This window comes from Amphiprion ocellaris, chromosome 19 (assembly GCF_022539595.1).
Source record: "Amphiprion ocellaris isolate individual 3 ecotype Okinawa chromosome 19, ASM2253959v1, whole genome shotgun sequence".
NCBI classification, from domain to species: Eukaryota; Metazoa; Chordata; class Actinopteri; family Pomacentridae; genus Amphiprion; species Amphiprion ocellaris.
In genome coordinates this window covers 6,187,640-6,206,670 of record NC_072784.1, presented here as the reverse complement: position 1 = coordinate 6,206,670, position 19,031 = coordinate 6,187,640, and the positions used below count along the sequence as shown (strand labels likewise).

Below are 19,031 nucleotides of genomic sequence, written 5' to 3'. Positions count from 1 at the left end.
AGTCACCATTAAGTTTGCACATAAAATGTTGACAGAACTCCAGCACTGTATCTTGGTTAAGACTACACAACCAGTCCAAGTATTAATCACAACTTTGGATTCTCACAATTATTGTAGCATTAACTGTGATACAACAGCCAATGTAGATAAAGCGGCATGGTTTCAACTTGGGTGACATTAGAATGCTTTATTTTACTCTCTTTAAAGTGATTTTTAGTCACACATCTGCCTGAGTTTTTACACTGTAGGGACTGGAGGTTTCCCTGTGGACGGCTCACTGGTCATAAGTGGTTCTGATCTCAATATTCATCCAAGTAATAGTGATTATCGTTTTTGTGCAGCTCTAATCAGGATCATTCTTTAACTATGCATTTTTTTTTTTAATTCTAGTTAATTTCTGAAGAACTTCTGTCTTACCTTTGGGAGTGTCTCTGTTTCCAAGGGGACAGATGATCTTCCTGATGCAGTATTCTGAACGGATGCCATAAGGCCCAGCGTCTCTTCTTTTTATAATCTCTGTCGTGATGATGTCTGTGTCCGTGGTTTCTTGGGTGGAAATCAAATATAATTCTACATTGTTATTGAGAATGGCTTTTCCTTACCTTCATATTTGAACAGTAATGCAGACTAAATATCCATAAAGCATTTTCTTTTTGAGCGCAAGCTTCTGTTTTGAATTGTTCCTAATGAGGAAAGAGCATATGGTGTCACATGTAGCCGAAAAGTACTGTATCAAACGTGTTTTTTTTTAGTGCTCTTCCTTTTTTGGGTGATTGCTCTGTGAGCTCCTATTTGAAAATTCCAGAATTTTTCAGAAAGTCACTGCTGTCGTCACCATTGCTCATTTGTGGCAACCAATCGTATGAAACTTTGAATGGAAGGTTGTTCTGTCTGGGTTTGTCTATCCTGAGCCATATGAGATGTCAGACAGAAGTTAACACAAAGACAGGCGATGCTAGTCTATGATACAATGAAAGTGGAAGTGAAGATACATTTTCAAGAAATGCAGTGTGGAAGTGCTTTCTGGATAACGCATTGAAATTAAGTGATGCCCGTGCCCTACCAGACATTTTTTGCAGGAGACACATGCTCAAACACAGTAAGATTCCTCAGAGGGACAAAGAGAAGATGCCAAAAGAAGTGGAAGATCAGTATATGTAAAGATGATGTGTGCAGAATTTTCTCACCTTTCCGTGTAGTCCCAACAGCAGCAGAGGGTTTAACAGCCATATCGTCCCACCTTAGGCAGGCCCACAGCAGCCTCAGCATCAAGCTAACACCTGCCAGCGACCTCACAGTTTGGAGACGGTATCTGAAAAATGACAGCCATAAATTAGTCATTTCCAACACCCGAGGGCTGTACTACGAGGCAAGAGTAGTTGGTTATCGAGGTACGTTGAGCTTCAAGCTTGAGTTTTCAGTGTCTCAAAGGTGGCTTTCTTTAAACCTGCTAGATCACCATGGTAACGTATGCTATGGAGCTAACCTGGTCCTGAGGAGGTTATGTTCAGAGTTTTAAATCAGCTAGAAGAAGCATCTCCCTCTAGTTAGTCTCGCAGACTATACGCATCACGTTGCCATGGAACCGGACATGCATTCACTGGTGATGCAGAAATCACATAAATATGTTTTTATGTTTGCTCCTGATTTGCTGTAAAGTCTGTTTACACTGTTGCTACTGCAGCTGATGGAACACAGATTAGAAAATGGAACATTCTGTTGGTATTTATTACTGAGAAAATTCAATCAACATTAATTTCACTTTGATTTGGCCAACAATTAAAGTGATATTTTTAATCATGTCAGACTAAAAAGCACTTCAGTAATATATGTGTAAAATACATGAAGTTTATCAGTTCGAATGTGCAGCTGTCATGTAAGAAATAAGCAGCTGCCCTAATAGTTAAAATAAATTCCTGTCTTGTACCATCTGCAGAAGGAGCACCTTTTAAAGTCAGAAATGTTTATATTTCTCGTTGCTCCCCATTGGAACAACCTGTTGAGTGAGGAACAGCACCACTGGTCCATTTTGTGCTTTGATGTTATGCAAAGAGGAGTCGCATTAAACGCCTCCTTTCATGTGAGCGTGCACAGAAACAGAAAGTCCGAGTTTACAAAGAAAGCTGATAACAACCTTCGTGATACCCGTTATCTCTGCTTGAGGGTTTAGTTTTTGTCAAGCGAACTTACACAAAGAAAGCCTTGCTTGATTCATAGTGCAGCCATCTGCAAGTATGTCTACATACACACTAATTTACTGCATTTACTACTTGTGCTCATGAGTGAAAACAAATATTATTATTATTGCCATGTAGAGACAACATGCACAAAAAACAAAAAAACAACCAGTAAACAAAAACACCTCAACCCATTCATGAGTGTCCTTATTTAAGCTGGCCTATCAGTTATAATAAAGGCTTTTACCTCCATAAAACAAATGGCAGGTTCAAGATTAGTTTAGTCGGTGTCTAAATGTGTTACAGACCTCCATGTGATCCCAAAGGTGGGCCGAGGCGAGGGGTACGGCCATATATCCAGGGCAGGCTTGGCGTTGTAGTTGAAGATAGGCACTTCTCTGATGCCTGCCTTCCTCGCCATCCTCTTCAGGTCATCGTTGGGCAGGACAAAGATGCTCTTCTTGCTGCTCTTGGTAACAAATTTGCGGTAGGATGGCAAGGCGGTGCCTGAACGCGTCTTCTTGGATTTAGAGAATCTTAGAAGGCTGACTCGGTCTCTGGTGGTATACTCTTTACTAATTGTCATGGAGCTGTTTGACGTGGAACCAGACGCAGCCATTTTGGTGTCGGTAATCGGAACTTTACTCTTCGGGGCTACGACCGCTCCAGAGCTGGGCTGGGTGGTGGCAGAAGGGTTGACGGAGGAAGCTGCACTACTTACTGCTTGAGATGTCACATCAGGCTTCCCACCGGTGCCGGAGGAGTCAGATGTGAGGGCATTTTGAGACTCTGTCGTGGTGATATTAGAGGTGATGGAAGTCTTTAGACCTTCACTATTAGCGCAATTGTCTGTACTATTACTATTCTGGCAAGACGAGTTTGAGGATTGAAGCTTAGCAAGCATTGGCCCCTCACCATCCATGGCCACATCCTCACTCTTACTGAGAGTGCCTCCTATCCCTCCAAAATGGTTCTCTAATTTTGGAACTTTCAGGGGAGGTGAGTGACATGTGTTGGACACATCATTCTGTGACACGTTTCCGTTCATCAGAGTCTTGACAGGTTCTTTCTGAGGGTCTTTGATGTCACTTAGAACTTGATTGGCCGTGTCAGAGTTGATGATTTGGTCTGTCGGGGCGGTGACCAGGGATTTTCCATTCACCTGCAATGTACTGCTCTTGCTTTCGGTTATGTCCATGCTCTCTGTGTTGCTCTGTCCACTGCTTTGCACCATTTCTTCATATGAACGTTTTTTAGCATTCTCTCCCACTCGAGCCACTTCTGGCTTTTGTGTTTTTTCATCGTTTTCAATTGTCTCTGAAATGCAATTGTTTTTGCTGTTGAGTTCAGTGCTTGCTAAAGGTTCTCCGTTCACTTCTTTATGGGCACCGACCTCCCCACCGTTGCCATGCACAGCATTTACCTCTGTCTGTTTACTGTGGCAGGGCAGTGTGATGTCTGATTTGACATCTAGGCTGTCCCTGTTTGCCCCTGTGTGTTCCTGCTCAAAGTCAAGCTTTTTAACAACATGGTCTTTCACTTGTAAGCTCTCCTCCTTCTCCTCTACTTTAACACATGGGTTCACAGCAGGCTGCTGTTTGTTTGATGTGGATCCTTCAATCTTAACCCCAGAAGCAGGCTTTGTAGCAACCATTTTGGACAAAAGGGATGCCTGTCTCATCCGTTCTAGCCTCTGCTTCTCCTCCAAAGTGAACTGTTTTACCCGTCGCTCCAAGAGCCCATCCAGTTTGGACGGCTTTACCTTCTTCTTATAAGCTGTTCGCAGCTGAAAGCCCTCGCTGACATTCACAACATCATAAAAGATTTTTGATGCTGCACTCTCTTCCTTTTTGGGTTGTTCAGATATCTGGGCTGATTCTTCCTCTGCAGGTTGCACAGCGGGCGAGGACGGGTCCGTGTTTTCCACTTTATCTGTGACAAGAATCACAGAGGTCAGTGGATGATGGAAATAGTTGTTCACAAATAGCATCAAGGAAAATACACAGATAAAGGAGAGGTCATTGAATTTCAAACATTTACCTTTGCTATCAGTTGAAGCAGCAGTTTCGAGGGAGGAGTCCACCTCCATTTTTTCCTCTTCTCTCTTCTCTTCTGCATTTTTTGCCTGCTGCCCTTCTTCTGCAGGTTTTTCATGTTCTCCTGAGGTCTGAGGTTTGCTGTCCTCCTCTAAGAAAGTGTTTGATGTCTGTTTCTTTTCCTCATCTGCTGTGTTTTGAAGAGTCTGCTTATCAGCTTCCATCAACTTTTTCTTCTTATTTGTGTAAACTGCTACATTTTCCTTTTTCAATTTAGCTGCTACGAAGACAACAAAAAATCATTATGAACCCAAAGTGTCAGCAGCAGAAGAATATAGCAACAAAAATAAAAGAAGCACCATTGGGAAATTAGTTCAGGTCTTACCCTCCAGTTCTTTGCGGTAGTTTGCGTTTGTGTTCCCTGGTAGCTTCGGAACAAAACGTGGCACACGGGTCTTACTGACCCAACTCCAACCACCATAACCCGTCACCCTGTACTCCTCCCCCTTCTGCTTCCACACCTGGAGTTAATGATGAAGAACCACAGTCATTTCAGAGAACATTTATAGACAAACTGAGAAACAACATCAACTGTAAAGCAACCTCAAAGACACAGTAAAGTTCTGTAACAACATTTAGATCAATTTCACACCGTGTACAGGCTCTATGACAATATCAGCAGTGTACCGCTACACAGCTTCTTCAATGCACTACATTACCAGACTACTGAGACTCTTTGATATCAACCAGGAGGTAAATGAAGAGATTGTGCAATAACTCAACCGGTTTTAAATAATAAAATTGTTATTTCTATCACAGAATGCAACTGAGAGTACAAGAAAAAAAAAAGTACAACCACTTAACTAAAATTCCTTGGTTTATGGTTAAAAAGTTAGTTTAAAGTAATGACTAACACAGCCTAGTCACTAACAGCTGACTGTGGAATGAAACCCTACTCTAACAATACAACTTTTTCAGTCCTAATACCAATTTTGATACCACAACTTTAAGTCGACTGCTACGAGTATCAATCTGACACCAGTGTTAAATTATGAAGTTGTATTCCTCTGTGTAGAAAAGACTGTAAGGCAACATCACGCTAAACTTACAATTCACTTTCCTACTTTGCAAACTAAAGCATAACAAATAAATATGAATTTATAAATTCACTGAATTATTTACTATCAAAATAATAATTGTGCACTTGCAGGAGATGTTTTGATTGCACTGTGAGGCTCACAATTCAGGTCTATCCAGGGTATGAGTACTACCAAACTACATCTTTTAAATTTTCTGATAATTGTTGACACTTTCTTGTAGAGTTCGGTAAGAGAAAACAGTCCCAGAATAATGTATAGGTGATGGTAATCTGTGCCCTGGTTCCAGGTTTTCTATCAGATGGCAGAAGCCCTCTTTTCTAAGACCTTTTAATGGTTGCTTATGAATGAATGAATTGGCCCCACTGTCACAGACATCGGCTATTTGAGTCAGTGTCAGCCCAGTGCATCCCGATGAACAATGTCCAGCTTTATGGTGTTTAGCATGTAAAATGAAACTGTGTAACATTAAAGTAACATGAAATGCAACAATTACAGGTGATGTTGATGAAGGGAATATTTGCGCTTATTCGAAAGAGCTGTGGGAGTACATCTGAGAAAGGCTGAAGAAAATGTGGGAACTACTGGTCTAGATCAGTATGTATGGCATAAAATCTCCCTGGCAACGTGCAGAGCTGAATTACAGATGAAGGACATTGAAGTTTTACCTGGTGTTTGATAGGGATGGTGTACTTCACCCAAGTGGCCTGCTGCAGTGTCTCTTCATCTTCCAGTTTTTTCTCTCGCTTTTTCACCTTCTCTTTCTCTTCACGCTCCATGGAGGTCATGCGATGTAGCCTGAGGCAAGAAAATATACAGCATTCAGCCAAGATGTAAATCCCATGGAGAGTACTGCAAAAAATATCTGCTGCTTTTGTATTTCAAACAGTTGAAGGAAATCAGAAGTAGTAATAGAGAGTAACTGGTTCCTGTTTAATCTTCCAGAGAGCAAGATACAATGTAAGTGTGCTATACGATACTGTTTGTGTAGAAAACACACATGTAGCTGTTTGACAGTGACACAGCTGCTGCCAGTTTTGTTCTTACTTTACCTCGTGTGTCCAAGAGAATCTTTCCATACAGGCAGCGTAACCACTGGTTTGATGGCACACTCCAGTATAGCCAAGGCCAAGGCAAATTCCCTGGCCTTGCTGCACATCTGCACTGCTTTGTTCCAATTGGTCCTACAAAAAACAAAGACAAATTGTGTGAACTGCATTATTTCTCCCATGTATGTTGTAGCTCTGAAGGAATAGCTTGACATTCACTATAACAGTTAGTTTGTCTCTATCCAAAGCTAACAGACTAACACATTATATTTCACTTTTTGGGTTAAGTGCAAGATCTACAAGTCCAACAACCCACAATTTCCCTGATTTCTCTGAGGTGTACCTGTGTGATGCCCAGTTGGGATGCATAAATGGCCCAGGGATATTTGTCTCCAGCTGGATGATCGTAAGACGCAGGGTGGAGACGGTCAAACTTCGTGAACCGTAGATCGAGCCGTTCCATTTGAACTCGGACGCGGTGGTCAGGCTGAACTTGTGGGAAAGGTGGCGTCTCTTGTCGTGGTCCTCTCGGTGCTGATGTTTGTTTAGTGCCAGGACGTTGGTGCTGTACTGGTTATGGTACACCCTGTATTTGCCCTCCTGACCCAGTTTGAACAAGTTGTTCAAGTTCACTGCCAGGTCCCTTTTGAAGAAGCTGAGACGTGAAGATTCACCATCGGAGCAGACAGGAGACGACTGAAAAATGAGAGAGGACAAAAACTGTGACTTCAATACAGACCTAATTGACGGCTATGCTGCTACAATACAATTACAAAGGCAAGCATGGTGGATGTTTCTACAAAATGACAGAGAATTTTACATAAATAAATACAAGATACTAGGTGCCATGGACACGATGTAGTCATCACTTTACTTTAAATTTTAACATACTTCAAACAAAAGTAAAACCATACCTCTGTGCTGCCTTTGGGCATTTGGTTATTTGATTCCCGTCCTGCAGCTTTCTCACTCTTGAGCCTTTCGTTATACTCGTCTGTAATTCAGAAAGAAAAAGACACTGTTGGTGTACTGATAGTATACCAAAGACAATTAAAGACAACTGAACTGACTCCAAAGTCAATGCTTTAGTTGATGAGAGCTAACAAGCCCAAGTAATGATTACCTGCCCCATCCTGGCTGGTAAAAGAGGACTGGGAGGACCTATCAGCCAGGTCGGGGGGTTCTGGTTTCTTGAGGCTTCCAGATCCAGGAACCTGACTGCTGCCACCACTCGACTCTGGCTGAGAGGACTGCTGCTGCTGCTGCAGTTGTTGATCTTGGGTTGCTGCCTGTGAGTCATCAGGGTGTGCGGCTTCACTGCCAGACTCTGTTTTCCCGTCTTCATCTAGAAAATGGTCAGAAAGACTGAGTAGAAGAAATAGTAACAGTAAAACAAGTACAAGAGGGAGTAGGAGTGACACTAAAAGCCGACTGTACAAGAAATGAGTTCTAAAAGAAAAGTTTGAAAAAAAAAAAAAGACAACCAAACACTAACTTGTATTACAAAATTCTTAGTATTGCTTATCTTTTATGTCAGAAGGTGTAAAATCTTGGCATTAGCATGTGATCATCAAAGTGTTATTAAAAGTTATGATAATGGTTCTTTAGCAGTCTAGTTGGGCCGATAAAACCAAACCCATCTTGGAGAGGAACACCTACCCCCATCAAAAACAAGCTGTACACCTGCTACAAAGCCAAATGAAAACACCAGCTCTGCCTTTGAATTGTATCGGGAGAGAGTCTTGCATGTATATGCAGCTCTTTGTCAGTGAGGCAGCAGGTGGGGCTTCCAGGCAGAGAGTCTTTTGTCTGAGCAACAGGAACCCACCCAAACGCCAAAAATTGGAATGAGAATAAGGAGCTTCTTGTGACAGACGTGGCGTGGTGGTTGCTGCCAGGGACGCCGTCAAGCACGGTGCCAAAAACGTGCTTTTCAAGACCGTGAGCACAGGAGACAATATAAAACACAGGACAAGAAATGAATGCACCAGAAATAAACAGAAGATTCTGCTACCACTGCTGAACTGCTGCAGCAGCTTTAGTTAAGAGCAGGGCAAAATGTATAGCAGAGAATGCCCTGCAATAGCTTAAGGTCTCAGTGCATCAATTACATGAAAGGAGAAAATATCCACTTACTATTTAATGAGATGTTTACTGAAGATAATGAAGAAACACTCTGACAGGGAAGGATGAGGGTAATTACCGTCCCTCCAGTGTTACGAAAGTGCTTGAATGTTTGAGCTACTTAAAGAAAGGAGGAGTGTTCAAAGGCCACAGCAGAGTGCTTTCAGTGAAATGTTATTTATGTCCAGGTACAAGCACAGACAGCCACAATGTCTCTTTTCACAGTGCAAGCCATGCAGGGAGGCTGATAGAATTCATAGAGGAATTATCTGTTAGGGAACGTGTATCACAGCACAGTCAGACACACATATGTTCCACTGACCAGCAGCCAGCCAACACAATAAACACGAAGCTGAAGAAAAGCAAAAAGAGACCAAAAACGCAGTGTTTGTGACTAGCATAGCAACATATGATGCATGTATGAGTCATTTTACAAGAAGATAACAGGATATTGTAACAGACTGATATTGTTGTTGATGTTTCAATGTTTATTGTTCAGTTCAAGATTTACCTAATGTCAGTGAACGTGCCATGTTTAGTTAGCTCACCTCTGATTATCCTGTGTGAAAGTTCAATAAACGACCAGAGAACCAGATAAAGTCTCACTCATTCATCACAGAGGGTCGCTACACTATGTTGCACTGTTTTTACAACTTGATTGATGTTCGTCTGTGTTTTGCCCTGCTCCGAGCGTTTTATTATATCTAATTTCCGTGGAAGTGGCTTTCCTTTTCTTCAAAGCACTGCCATCAGAAGAGCCTGACTTACAGTTGGGAGTCATAATGAAGGACAAAAAGTTAGCAAATGTAGCACAATCAAAGGTGGCGTACAACTGGAGAATGTAAACAAGTCGTTTCATAGCGCCATGTGATGACGTATTCGTCTGCTCCGCTCACCGACTAGTTCCATGTAACCAGTTGTGACGAAACGCTGTGGGTCAATGACGTCATTAACCGAGGACCCCCTGTAGTCAGCTATAGACCACTTCATCCCTGGAACATGGCAATAGCTGAATAGGCCGTTTCTCGTGTTCATCAGGGAGAGACCAACTGATCCATAGAAGAAGAAAATTACTACTTTCAGGCACAACAGCCGGCACAAAAGCTACGCATGCAACCATGTCAAATTGAGACTTGCACAGGCCAAAGAAATAGCTACAGTCTGGACTCCTGTATGCAAATATAAAACACATCAGTGTAGTCGCCTGCTTACAGCCAACAAAGCAAATGACTGGGGGCAAAAAGGCCGTGACAAGCAGACAGATGAAGATGGATGCACAGCCCAGCAGCGAGGCATGAAGTGGATGATGACAGCTGGACTGCGGATCAAACATGAGTCAATCCTGGACTCTGAGTACCTGTCCGTTCCTGCTTTGCCACCGGAGGGGTCTCACAGCTCTCCTGGTTCCCAGAATGAGCAGGCTGGGTTTCCTTGTTTGATTCAAGGGATTCTGTTTTAGGCGCAGTTGTGTCCTGGGTGGCAGAGCTGGGGTTAGGATCTGACACGCAGCTGTCTTCTGCAGCAGGGGCAACGGTAGCTGCTGTGGTATGACATACATACACAGGGCGAACAGCACCAGCTGAGTCAGAACAGTTTCACTAGAAGAAGCTCAGTTTCCACATGTGGGAAAATTGCACCTGCTGTTACTACTAGCACTGGCTCCTGTGTTTAAAGGCATTAGACAGCGAGCTACAGCCGGGTGGTAAACTAAACATTGTATATCAACTTTTAAACCAGGACATTTTTACCTTGTGAACTAGCATCTTCCGATGCCTCAGCATCTTTATATTCTCCATTGTTGAGCTTCGATGGGAACTCTGCAGTGTTCTCAGCTGTATTTACACTTTCTGCTTCCTGCTTTGCCTCCTCTGTTCGCATCTTTGCTTCCCGCTTCACCTTCAGACGCTCCATGATCACATCTACAGACAAAAGAAGGCATTGAATTTGAAATATGAGCAACAATCATATCTGTGCGACAGCTTGAAAGACTTGATATTTAAGGATAACATAAAAGCAAATGGGAAGTGGGGAGACAACTTCAAAATTAACCAGAGATCACAAATGTACACTTAAGCTGCCAACAAGTGAATGAAAAACAACATGAGGAGGGCAGTGTTAGGTTATAAATATGTTGCATAAATAAAGGACCTAGTTCATTGGCTATCAAGGTTAAAAAAAAGGGCTGTAATCCCATGTAGTCATCCTTTTTGTAGTCTAGAATGGTGATTTTTTAAATCCATTGCTGTTAATTTTGTGTTGTTAAAAGGAAACAAAAGATTTTAGAGTAATGTTGTCTCTGTTGTCGGGTAGGGCACCTCAGTGTCTATGCTTGATTGACAGCCACTGACTGTGGTACACATTAGGGAATGAGGAATACAGTAAACAAATTTGCGCTTCAGTGCCTCTTGTCATGAGCAGACAACATGTCATTAGTGGTTTTGCAGAGTAAGAACCACTTAAGAAGAACCAAAGGGACATTTGCAGATACTTTTACATGCAGTGAAACCTTGTTTACAGGCTGTTTATTTTCTGATTCCACTGAATTAATGCAAAAATTAAGGCTGCTGTCAAGATTCCAAAAAAATACTAGAGCCCGAAGGCGAAGCTTTTACATATAAATGAACATCTGTTACATTAAAGCCAAACAAAACAAATAAATACATCTTTTTGTATTTCGCAATAAGCCGGCGTTTGAAACCTGGCGCTTTACGTCAGCTCATATTGATGGGTTTGCCAGTGGTGAAACCATAGTGACAGGGAGAGGAGGCTGCAACAACTAGGACTACTAGAAAAAGAGCAACTGACGGATAAGCATACAGCCTAAGCTTGCTGCATTTGTATTATTACTCTTGTTGCTATATGATGGAGACTAAAGTTGTACAGTGTAGGTTGAAATAAAATTTGACATTTTTTGTAGAAGATGAAGAACAAGTGATTAACAGTGGATGAAGGGTACGGTACTGTACTACTTACAGCTGGATGTTACAGTGCTGAGAACGAAGATCACTTGATCCAATTTCAATTAATAAGATTGCAACTAAGGTAACAGTTATTTCTATAACTGATTCATCTGTTTTGCCAATTTTCTAAATAAGTCCTCCTGTCTCTACAATAGCATAAAGTGAAATATACCTGTTTTAATTTACCAGTCAAAGGAGACATCTTCAGATTCTCTACTACAACCATCAGACTACAACAAAGAAATCACAAAAAAGAACTCGTTGCATTAAAGAAGCTTAAACTTGATGAATTTTCTTTTAAAAAATGACTAAACTGCATTAGTTCTATGGAAAATATGTAAGACAAGTATTGTGACGAGGAAAGTTCACCACAACAGGTCCACCAGCATTCTTGTAATCATGTTCAGTATAAACTGCTACTGTTAACCCGTCAAAATGAAGTTACTCCAAATAGACCCACATCCAAAAGAGGATTTTCCAAAATCTCCAAAGAATCGTGTTTCACAAATATAATTTTCACTGGGACAGAAACAATCGTGGCCTCTTAGTTCGAACTAAGAAAAGCAAGGTGCAGCAGCAGCAGTTTCACAGAAACATATTTTCTTCCATTTCAGGCTACAGAATACGTATTCAAACGGCTAGTCTTTGACAAAACGCCAGAGGCACATCCCCAATAAAACGCTGTACCTCGCTGTCTTTGCGAGAACTGGAATCAGGCAGTTTTAGTGACACACACACACAGATACACACACACACACACACAGGGAAAGTGTTACAAAAACAGACAGATATGGCAGCCTGTCAAACAGAAACGGAAACTGCTGGCTAAGTAATCAAAAGCGTTCTAACCACTCTGACTCCTCGGAGGAAGACAGAGGGGAAAACAGTTGCTTGTTGTGTGAGAGAGGAAGGAAGAAAAGGCAGCACCCAGCTGTCATCTATGCAAAGCAATGCTGCCTAAGGGGAAGAGTGGTGCTATCTGAAGCTTAGATGGACCAGTTCAGAATGTAACCCTGCAGGACACAAACACACGCGGAGATGCAAACATGAACTTCACAGCCAGAGTCGCACGTGCGCCGATCATTAACTGTCAAATCAATGACTCCCCCGTGTCACCTTCAAAAGCTGCTCACATGAACATCAGTACAACCGACTCACAATTCCTCTTAACCACAACACCACGGTTAGAAAATGTTCTCTACTTTGAGGTAAGAGGATAATATAGACAAAATCTGTACCGTTGACAGCAGTGAGGTAGGCTTTATTGTTTCCACGGGCTTTGTTGGTGAGGTCCTCTGTGATGTCCATGTGAGCTTGCACCTCCTCCTTCATCTCGTCCAGCGTGGCGTACAGGTCCATCTCCCAATACTCCTTATCCAGGCACTCCATGAGCTCTTCCAGCTGTGCCTTGGTGCTGTAGTACCAGATCTTCTTCTTCTCATGCTCCCCATCTTCCTCGCTGGTGAGCAACAACAGGATAGATGGTTAAAAATCAGACTGCAACACATTACTTTTTCTATTAGCTCACTGCAGGCTACCCTTACAATGTAAGTTAATGAAAAATATAAACATGTTTACCTCATGGCACTCGCTTATTTACCAACTTATTCATTTATAATATGAAATTATAGATTTTTGTGAGTTCTAACTTTTGGTATAGGAATATCATCAACTAATCTTTAGGTTTGATTCAATTACCTCTGCTGAGATGCCTGTGCAGGATAGGGAAAAGTCTTTACAAGTAAGTTTGAAGATTAAAATTCAGTTGGTGAAGGAAGCTGACACACGCATACAGATACAAGCCATTTGTGAGGGAATAAAGTTTGTCTGGTTTGAGATAAAGCTCTCAAGGACAGGTGTATCTGTGACTAAAGTGGACTGCTCATCTACTCATTACTATTCTCTGGGTGCAAGACAGTTCAGCTCAGGTACCGAGTTCCTTTTTTCCCCCAAGTCAAGAAGATTAAAAGGCTCTGGCAGACACTGTGTGCCAGTAAGCTGAACTCCATGTTTTGTTCGTAAAGGTTATGCTTAAACACAACATAATAGTGGATGTGGATGCATTCTAGAAAAGCATAACTGCCAATAAATGTAAAAGGCCTTGCTTGCAGATCTCTTCTATAATATTGAGACAAACAAATGACTGAAATCATGGAAGCTTGTTGCATTTTGCGCACCAACTGATTTTTTCAGCAACTTTCACTTTCACTCTCCAGCTGTTTCACATTTTAGAATGGAAAAACAGACAGTGTAAATACAAGTCTGGTAATGCGAGACCATCTTTTCAGTAAACTATGTTCCTCTTGCTGCATTTATGTTTGCATATGTTTATTCATTCGACCAATGCTGAGGCTTGCCTGTTTAGGGTAAATGTACATTTGGTGTTACAACAGATTATGTTGTTTCATAAGGCTCAGTGAATGATGACACAGGTCACAAGTAACTACACAAGCTGGGACACTTTCACTGCTTCTTCACCAGTGACATGTATTACATGAAAGCTTAAGCTCACAATGTCTCACAGTGCACTGATGCATATAATTAGTATTAAATGTATGATTCATACTGCAAGCTGAGTTTACACCAGCAGTTCTAATTGAATTTGTTTAACTAGAAGCTCCCTGTTGAGCCTGGTGACATGACAACTCTATATGACTATATTAACAAGAATGATTGTGAAATAGCTGGATGTAGATATCACATTGAAACTGATCATCACTCAATTCCCCATTTCAACACATTTTCTCACTAAAAGGCAGTTAAAGGACATTCAATATCGGCTCTATACAACTACACAAATATACTATGACCTGTGCTTATCTTTGACCTGTTAAACTCTGTTAATGCTTTTATTATATGACCCCCATATAAACCCTGAATGGCAGAAATGTCATCCCAGATCCATAAGTGAAGTATTACTATACATTCAGAAGTGCACACGTGCCCAACTAAAGTCTACAATCAACTGATGTTAAAACAAAAGGTTATGGTAACACTAGAGCACAAATCTGCAATATGACAAATCTCATCTCTGAGGCAGAACGCCTATAGCTATTTTTCACATTTGCAAGCCTTGCATAACAGACAATACTTGCTCAATATTGCAAATGTATGCAGAAGTACAAGTTAATTAATCAATCTGATGTTAAGAGCATTAAAGTGTGTTCCAATGTTGTGTAATAAATTTAAAAAAAATCTTCCCAGGTGTTAAGCATGCACCTTAATAATCAATTATATTCATTTTGATGACAATTTGCTTGAAAACATTTGATAACATAACTATGTGAACTAACACAACGTGACTCCACTGGCAGTTGATATAGTGACTTATTGTGCAGTTCTAGATATATGCACTCTGTAAAAAGGTCAGTGGTGAACTAGAACATGTAATCATGCTTGATTAAATTACAGATTTTTTTCTCTGTGTATTCAATGACACACACTTGATATGTGTTGCGATGTGCTGACTTGCACTGTCTGCCAGTCTTAGCTATTATTTGGCACAATCACACTTGGAAATGACTTCTGTGATGCATTTTTACCTGGATAAATGAAAATACTAATATGCTTATTGCTGCCATTTGTTTTCATTTATGATTTCTAAGTTTAAAGCACATTTGGTGTAATATTTTGAAAAGAAAAAAAAGGAGGTTGGCACCAAACTAAAGGTAATTCTCGTGCAACATGAGGCTGTGAGCATCCCAACTTACACAATAATCCTTCTGTTAAGGAACCAGTATTTCCTCTGGTGCCGGTCATATCCAATGGGCTCCTGGCGGATGTAGGGCCTGTTTTTCTGGGCCTCAGTCACAGAGTCTGTGACACCGGGCACCTTGTGTGCCACACAAATCTCGCACTGCCACTCGTCCTCTGGAACCTCCTCAAGTGGTGGCTTCACACACTCCAGGTGGTAGACAGCTGAGCAGGTCTCGCAGCACAGCAGATCCCCCAGGCGGTGGCACACACGGCAGTGGTCGTCATACTGCATACTGCCGTCAGACATGAGCTCCTCACGGGCGATGTTGGTGGTGAGAAACTGGTCCACTAAGAACTGCAGCACCTTGATCTTGCCTTCAAGGGGACCGTAGGGATACTCATCCACCTCCTGGTATGGCAGAACATGATGGTACTCCCGGTCACTCTCACAGTACGCCCGCAACACCTCAGGCCATGTCATGCCATCAATAAAGTACAGAGTGGAGTTGACGCTGTCCTTGAGGTCAGCGGGGCCAAAGGTAGTGTTGGAAGAATCCTCCTCACGTAGGATGACCTTCAACAGGGAAATATGGGTCTCTGCTATTAAAGTGCACTGCTCCTGGCCGACCAGTGCTGCACAGAAGTCCTCAAAGCGGAATGGTGAGAGACGCAGCACCGGGCTGAAGTTCCGTACCACCTCGTAGATGGAGGTGGCATTGAGGAGCTCCTCGTTAGGCACCAGGAGATCCATAGAGGTCTCAGGAAGCTCAAGAGGGGGAATCTCCTTGTCCTCGAGAATGGGAGTACGAGGTCGAGGAGCCCGAAATTTCTTCTTCCCTGTTGGACACAAAGTAAATCATAATTATATCATCCAAAGGGTATGCCAGATATTTCTCTGCTACATAACATTTGTTTTTACAGCTGTATAAAAACACTGAAACTTTAAACCCATTATGACAAGCAGGCAGTGTTAAGATACTGTGACATTTGAAGTTATCACTATCAGCCAGCTTTTTTTAATGACATAATAACAAGTTTTCAAAGTGGCAAATTTTTAAAACTTAAATGTAAAGTGAACTTGCCAGAATCAGAATTTTTAAAAAGACCTAAACTAACATACAATATTACAAATGTGAAAAGAATATCTTATGAAATCGAGACTTAATTGGTAGCAAACTTCCAAGTGTGCTACTTGGGCTGAGCCGGCTCAACACATGGCCAGTGTCATTACTAGCTAAATGAGGCTGCCTCATCCCCCGGCATGAAGGAAAACATAAGCTGTGCAGCTGGCTTTTAACCTTAATGCAAGTCAGGCCTCCCATTATAGCCTCTATTGCTTAGAAACATCGTGTACACATTAGCCGTCGCTGTTTTAAAGTGTTTACAAATGATTAAATAACTTAAATCTACGCTAATAGCTGGTAAAGTGACAGAATTGACAGGCATGCTAGCCAAAGCTAAGTAAGTTAGCTAACTCGTTTATCGTTCTCCTAATTAACTTCAGCCAAAAACCACACTCTTTTTCTTCTATAAAGTAGTATAATGATGCAGAAGTGAGCGATAAACATAACTTTAGCGTTATCTCACTGGCACAGACTCTACACAGTTGGCAGCATGGAGATAGTTTCGGTCGCTAACGTTAGCACGCTAGCAACTACGTTATGGTTTTAAAGGCAGCTGTGATATTTCGAGCTGGAGGCCCTCACAGTTATTCTAGAAACAACTGCGAATTATCTGATGACAGACTGTGATGGCAACCAAATAAAGTGTCGACACAGCGACCGATTCAATCCACCTGCAGCAGCATTAATGAGCGGACTGCGGCCTGTATTCATACAGTGTGCATTCTCCATTTTGAACAATAACCTTACTGCTTCCTGTACTCATCCAAAACACTCATCAGCAGCATTTTAAGATGCATTTTGCAGCCTCTTTAGTGTGTGTTGAGACACTGCAGTCATGGCCTGATCATGTTTATTTACCCGGAGTGCTAGCGTGTGTGCTCTGACTCCGAAAGCTACTCTCAGTACAGTAGCTGGCATCATCCTCCTCCTCCTCCTCGTCCAGCACATCATCTTCCAGGCAATCAGAGTCTGCTTTGAGGGCCTCATCCTCCTCGGACTGAGGTTCCTCCTCAATAAACTCGTCCTCCTCCGACCTCAAACTGACAGCATCGTCATCGTCCTCGCTCTCGTGGTCGTCGTACACCACTGTTTTGGACGCAGCCGTCCGCCTTCCTCCACGTCCACCTCTGCCTCCTCTGCCGCCGCCGCCACCTCTCCCTCGTCCCCTGCCCCGTGTTGACGTTACGGAGCCCCATTTCCTCTTTCTGGCCGACTTGGTGGGCTCCCTTGTGGGGCTGTCGGCGTCCTCATCCCCGCTGTCCCTCAACCTGGGCTTCAGATTCCTCCTGGGTCGCAAGCCCCGGCCCGTAGCTGGTGATGGCTCCTCGGTTTGTAGCGGTTTGGGCGGCCTGCCCCTTTTCCCTCTCATGATAGGCGAATTCTATTATTTTACAATCCCAATGTTTGCGTTTATTTAGCCTGCACGGACGCCAGCGAAAGCGATACCGCCGCGAAGCCAAAGCAGCGAGGATTCAAACCGTGCGGTCACCCCGCGGAGCCCCTGGGTCCTTTCGGGTGAGAAAGCTCAAAACGTTAGCCCGGCGTCCCGTTCGGGTTCGCCTAGAGCCGCCATTTTTCTTCTTCTCTGCCTCTCTGGCTGAACAAACAGCAGGCCCTCGCCGAGCCAGTCACGTGGTGTCCCTGCTTCCAGCTCAGTGGCAACAATGACCGAACTGACAATTACTCCAAATTACTCTCATGTTTTCACTCACACTTCGCCTTTCTTTACTCCCCTCACAGAAGTAAGATGTTTCAGGTTGAATAAACAAATAACGGAAAACGTAGTTGTTGGAGCTTCGCGGCTCATAGCAGCGTCTTATGTAGGTGGAAGCAAACACGACAGTCATGCAGGTAATTCAGTGTTAACAGGCTGTATACACGCAAAACAGACTGTACGTTAAAATTATCAATATGATGCCCATTTGGCTCCTGACATGTGGGTGACAGTCATAGTGTTTGTAGAAAAAGTTAAAAAAAAAAAAAAAATGCGTACGACATTCTTAAGATCGCAACAATTTCAATCTCTCATCCGTTTTGCGTGTTTATATGAATGTAGGCAGAGCAGTTACAAAATGATTAAATCTTAAATCAAATACTGCCAAAAATTACTAAACTATCCATTTAATACGATAATGAAATGAGCTAAACGGACTATATTAATTCTTCTCTGCACATTTTAAGATGCTGACTGGAGTTAGATGAATTCTAGTTTCACTTCCCTACAGAGATGCCAGTACATCACTGTAATGATAATATAGTTACATCATATTGAACATTTTATGTTAAGAACCCTTCACATTTAACGCTGTTTATGTAGGTATGAATTGAGTATAGACTACTACTGATGATAGGTTGTCGTGGCCGAGTGGTTAAGGCGATGGACTAGAAATCCATTGGGGTCTCCCCGCGCAGGTTCGAATCCTGCCGACAACGTAATTTTTTTTTTGATGTTATTTTTTCATTCACTTCCCTTGACCTCAGTTATTTCAACAAATGTCACAGATAGTTGAACATAATTCGAAATCGATGATAATCGAGGTCAAAGTGTTGTGTTCATGTTGACAAAGTAGTGACTGAGGCTCCGTTCGGTTACTGAAAACCCCACTGTCAGGCGTTAAAATAATGAAACAGCGCCCCCAACTGTTGCACTTATGATCAGCCACAACATTATACTCTGATTGGTGAAACGAATAACATAACGCAACGTTCTGCTGGGAAACCGTGAGTCCTGACATTCATGTGGATGTTTGACATGTACGACCCACCTA

At 42.3% G+C, this 19,031-nt stretch overlaps 1 protein-coding gene and 1 non-coding gene across 2 annotated transcripts in view; one reads left to right on the top strand and one right to left on the bottom strand.

The window, feature by feature from the left end:
- Positions 1-17,857, bottom strand: part of LOC111567909 (nucleosome-remodeling factor subunit BPTF-like) — a 29,594-nt gene extending 11,737 nt beyond the window's left edge. Inside the window, 15 exon segments of the mRNA XM_023269279.3 lie at positions 418-546; positions 1,188-1,312; positions 2,486-4,109; positions 4,218-4,493; positions 4,599-4,734; positions 5,979-6,108; positions 6,363-6,494; positions 6,703-7,055; positions 7,274-7,353; positions 7,483-7,704; positions 9,841-10,023; positions 10,232-10,402; positions 12,682-12,902; positions 15,154-15,976; positions 17,122-17,857. Of these exon segments, the coding sequence (XP_023125047.2) occupies positions 418-546; positions 1,188-1,312; positions 2,486-4,109; positions 4,218-4,493; positions 4,599-4,734; positions 5,979-6,108; positions 6,363-6,494; positions 6,703-7,055; positions 7,274-7,353; positions 7,483-7,704; positions 9,841-10,023; positions 10,232-10,402; positions 12,682-12,902; positions 15,154-15,976; positions 17,122-17,632 (5,116 nt within the window). The 5' untranslated portion in view covers positions 17,633-17,857.
- Positions 17,858-18,614: 757 nt separating this feature from the next.
- trnas-aga (transfer RNA serine (anticodon AGA)) lies at positions 18,615-18,696 on the top strand. The gene has a single exon. It is a non-coding gene; the product is annotated as a tRNA-Ser (tRNA).
- The last annotated feature ends 335 nt before the right edge of the window (positions 18,697-19,031 follow it).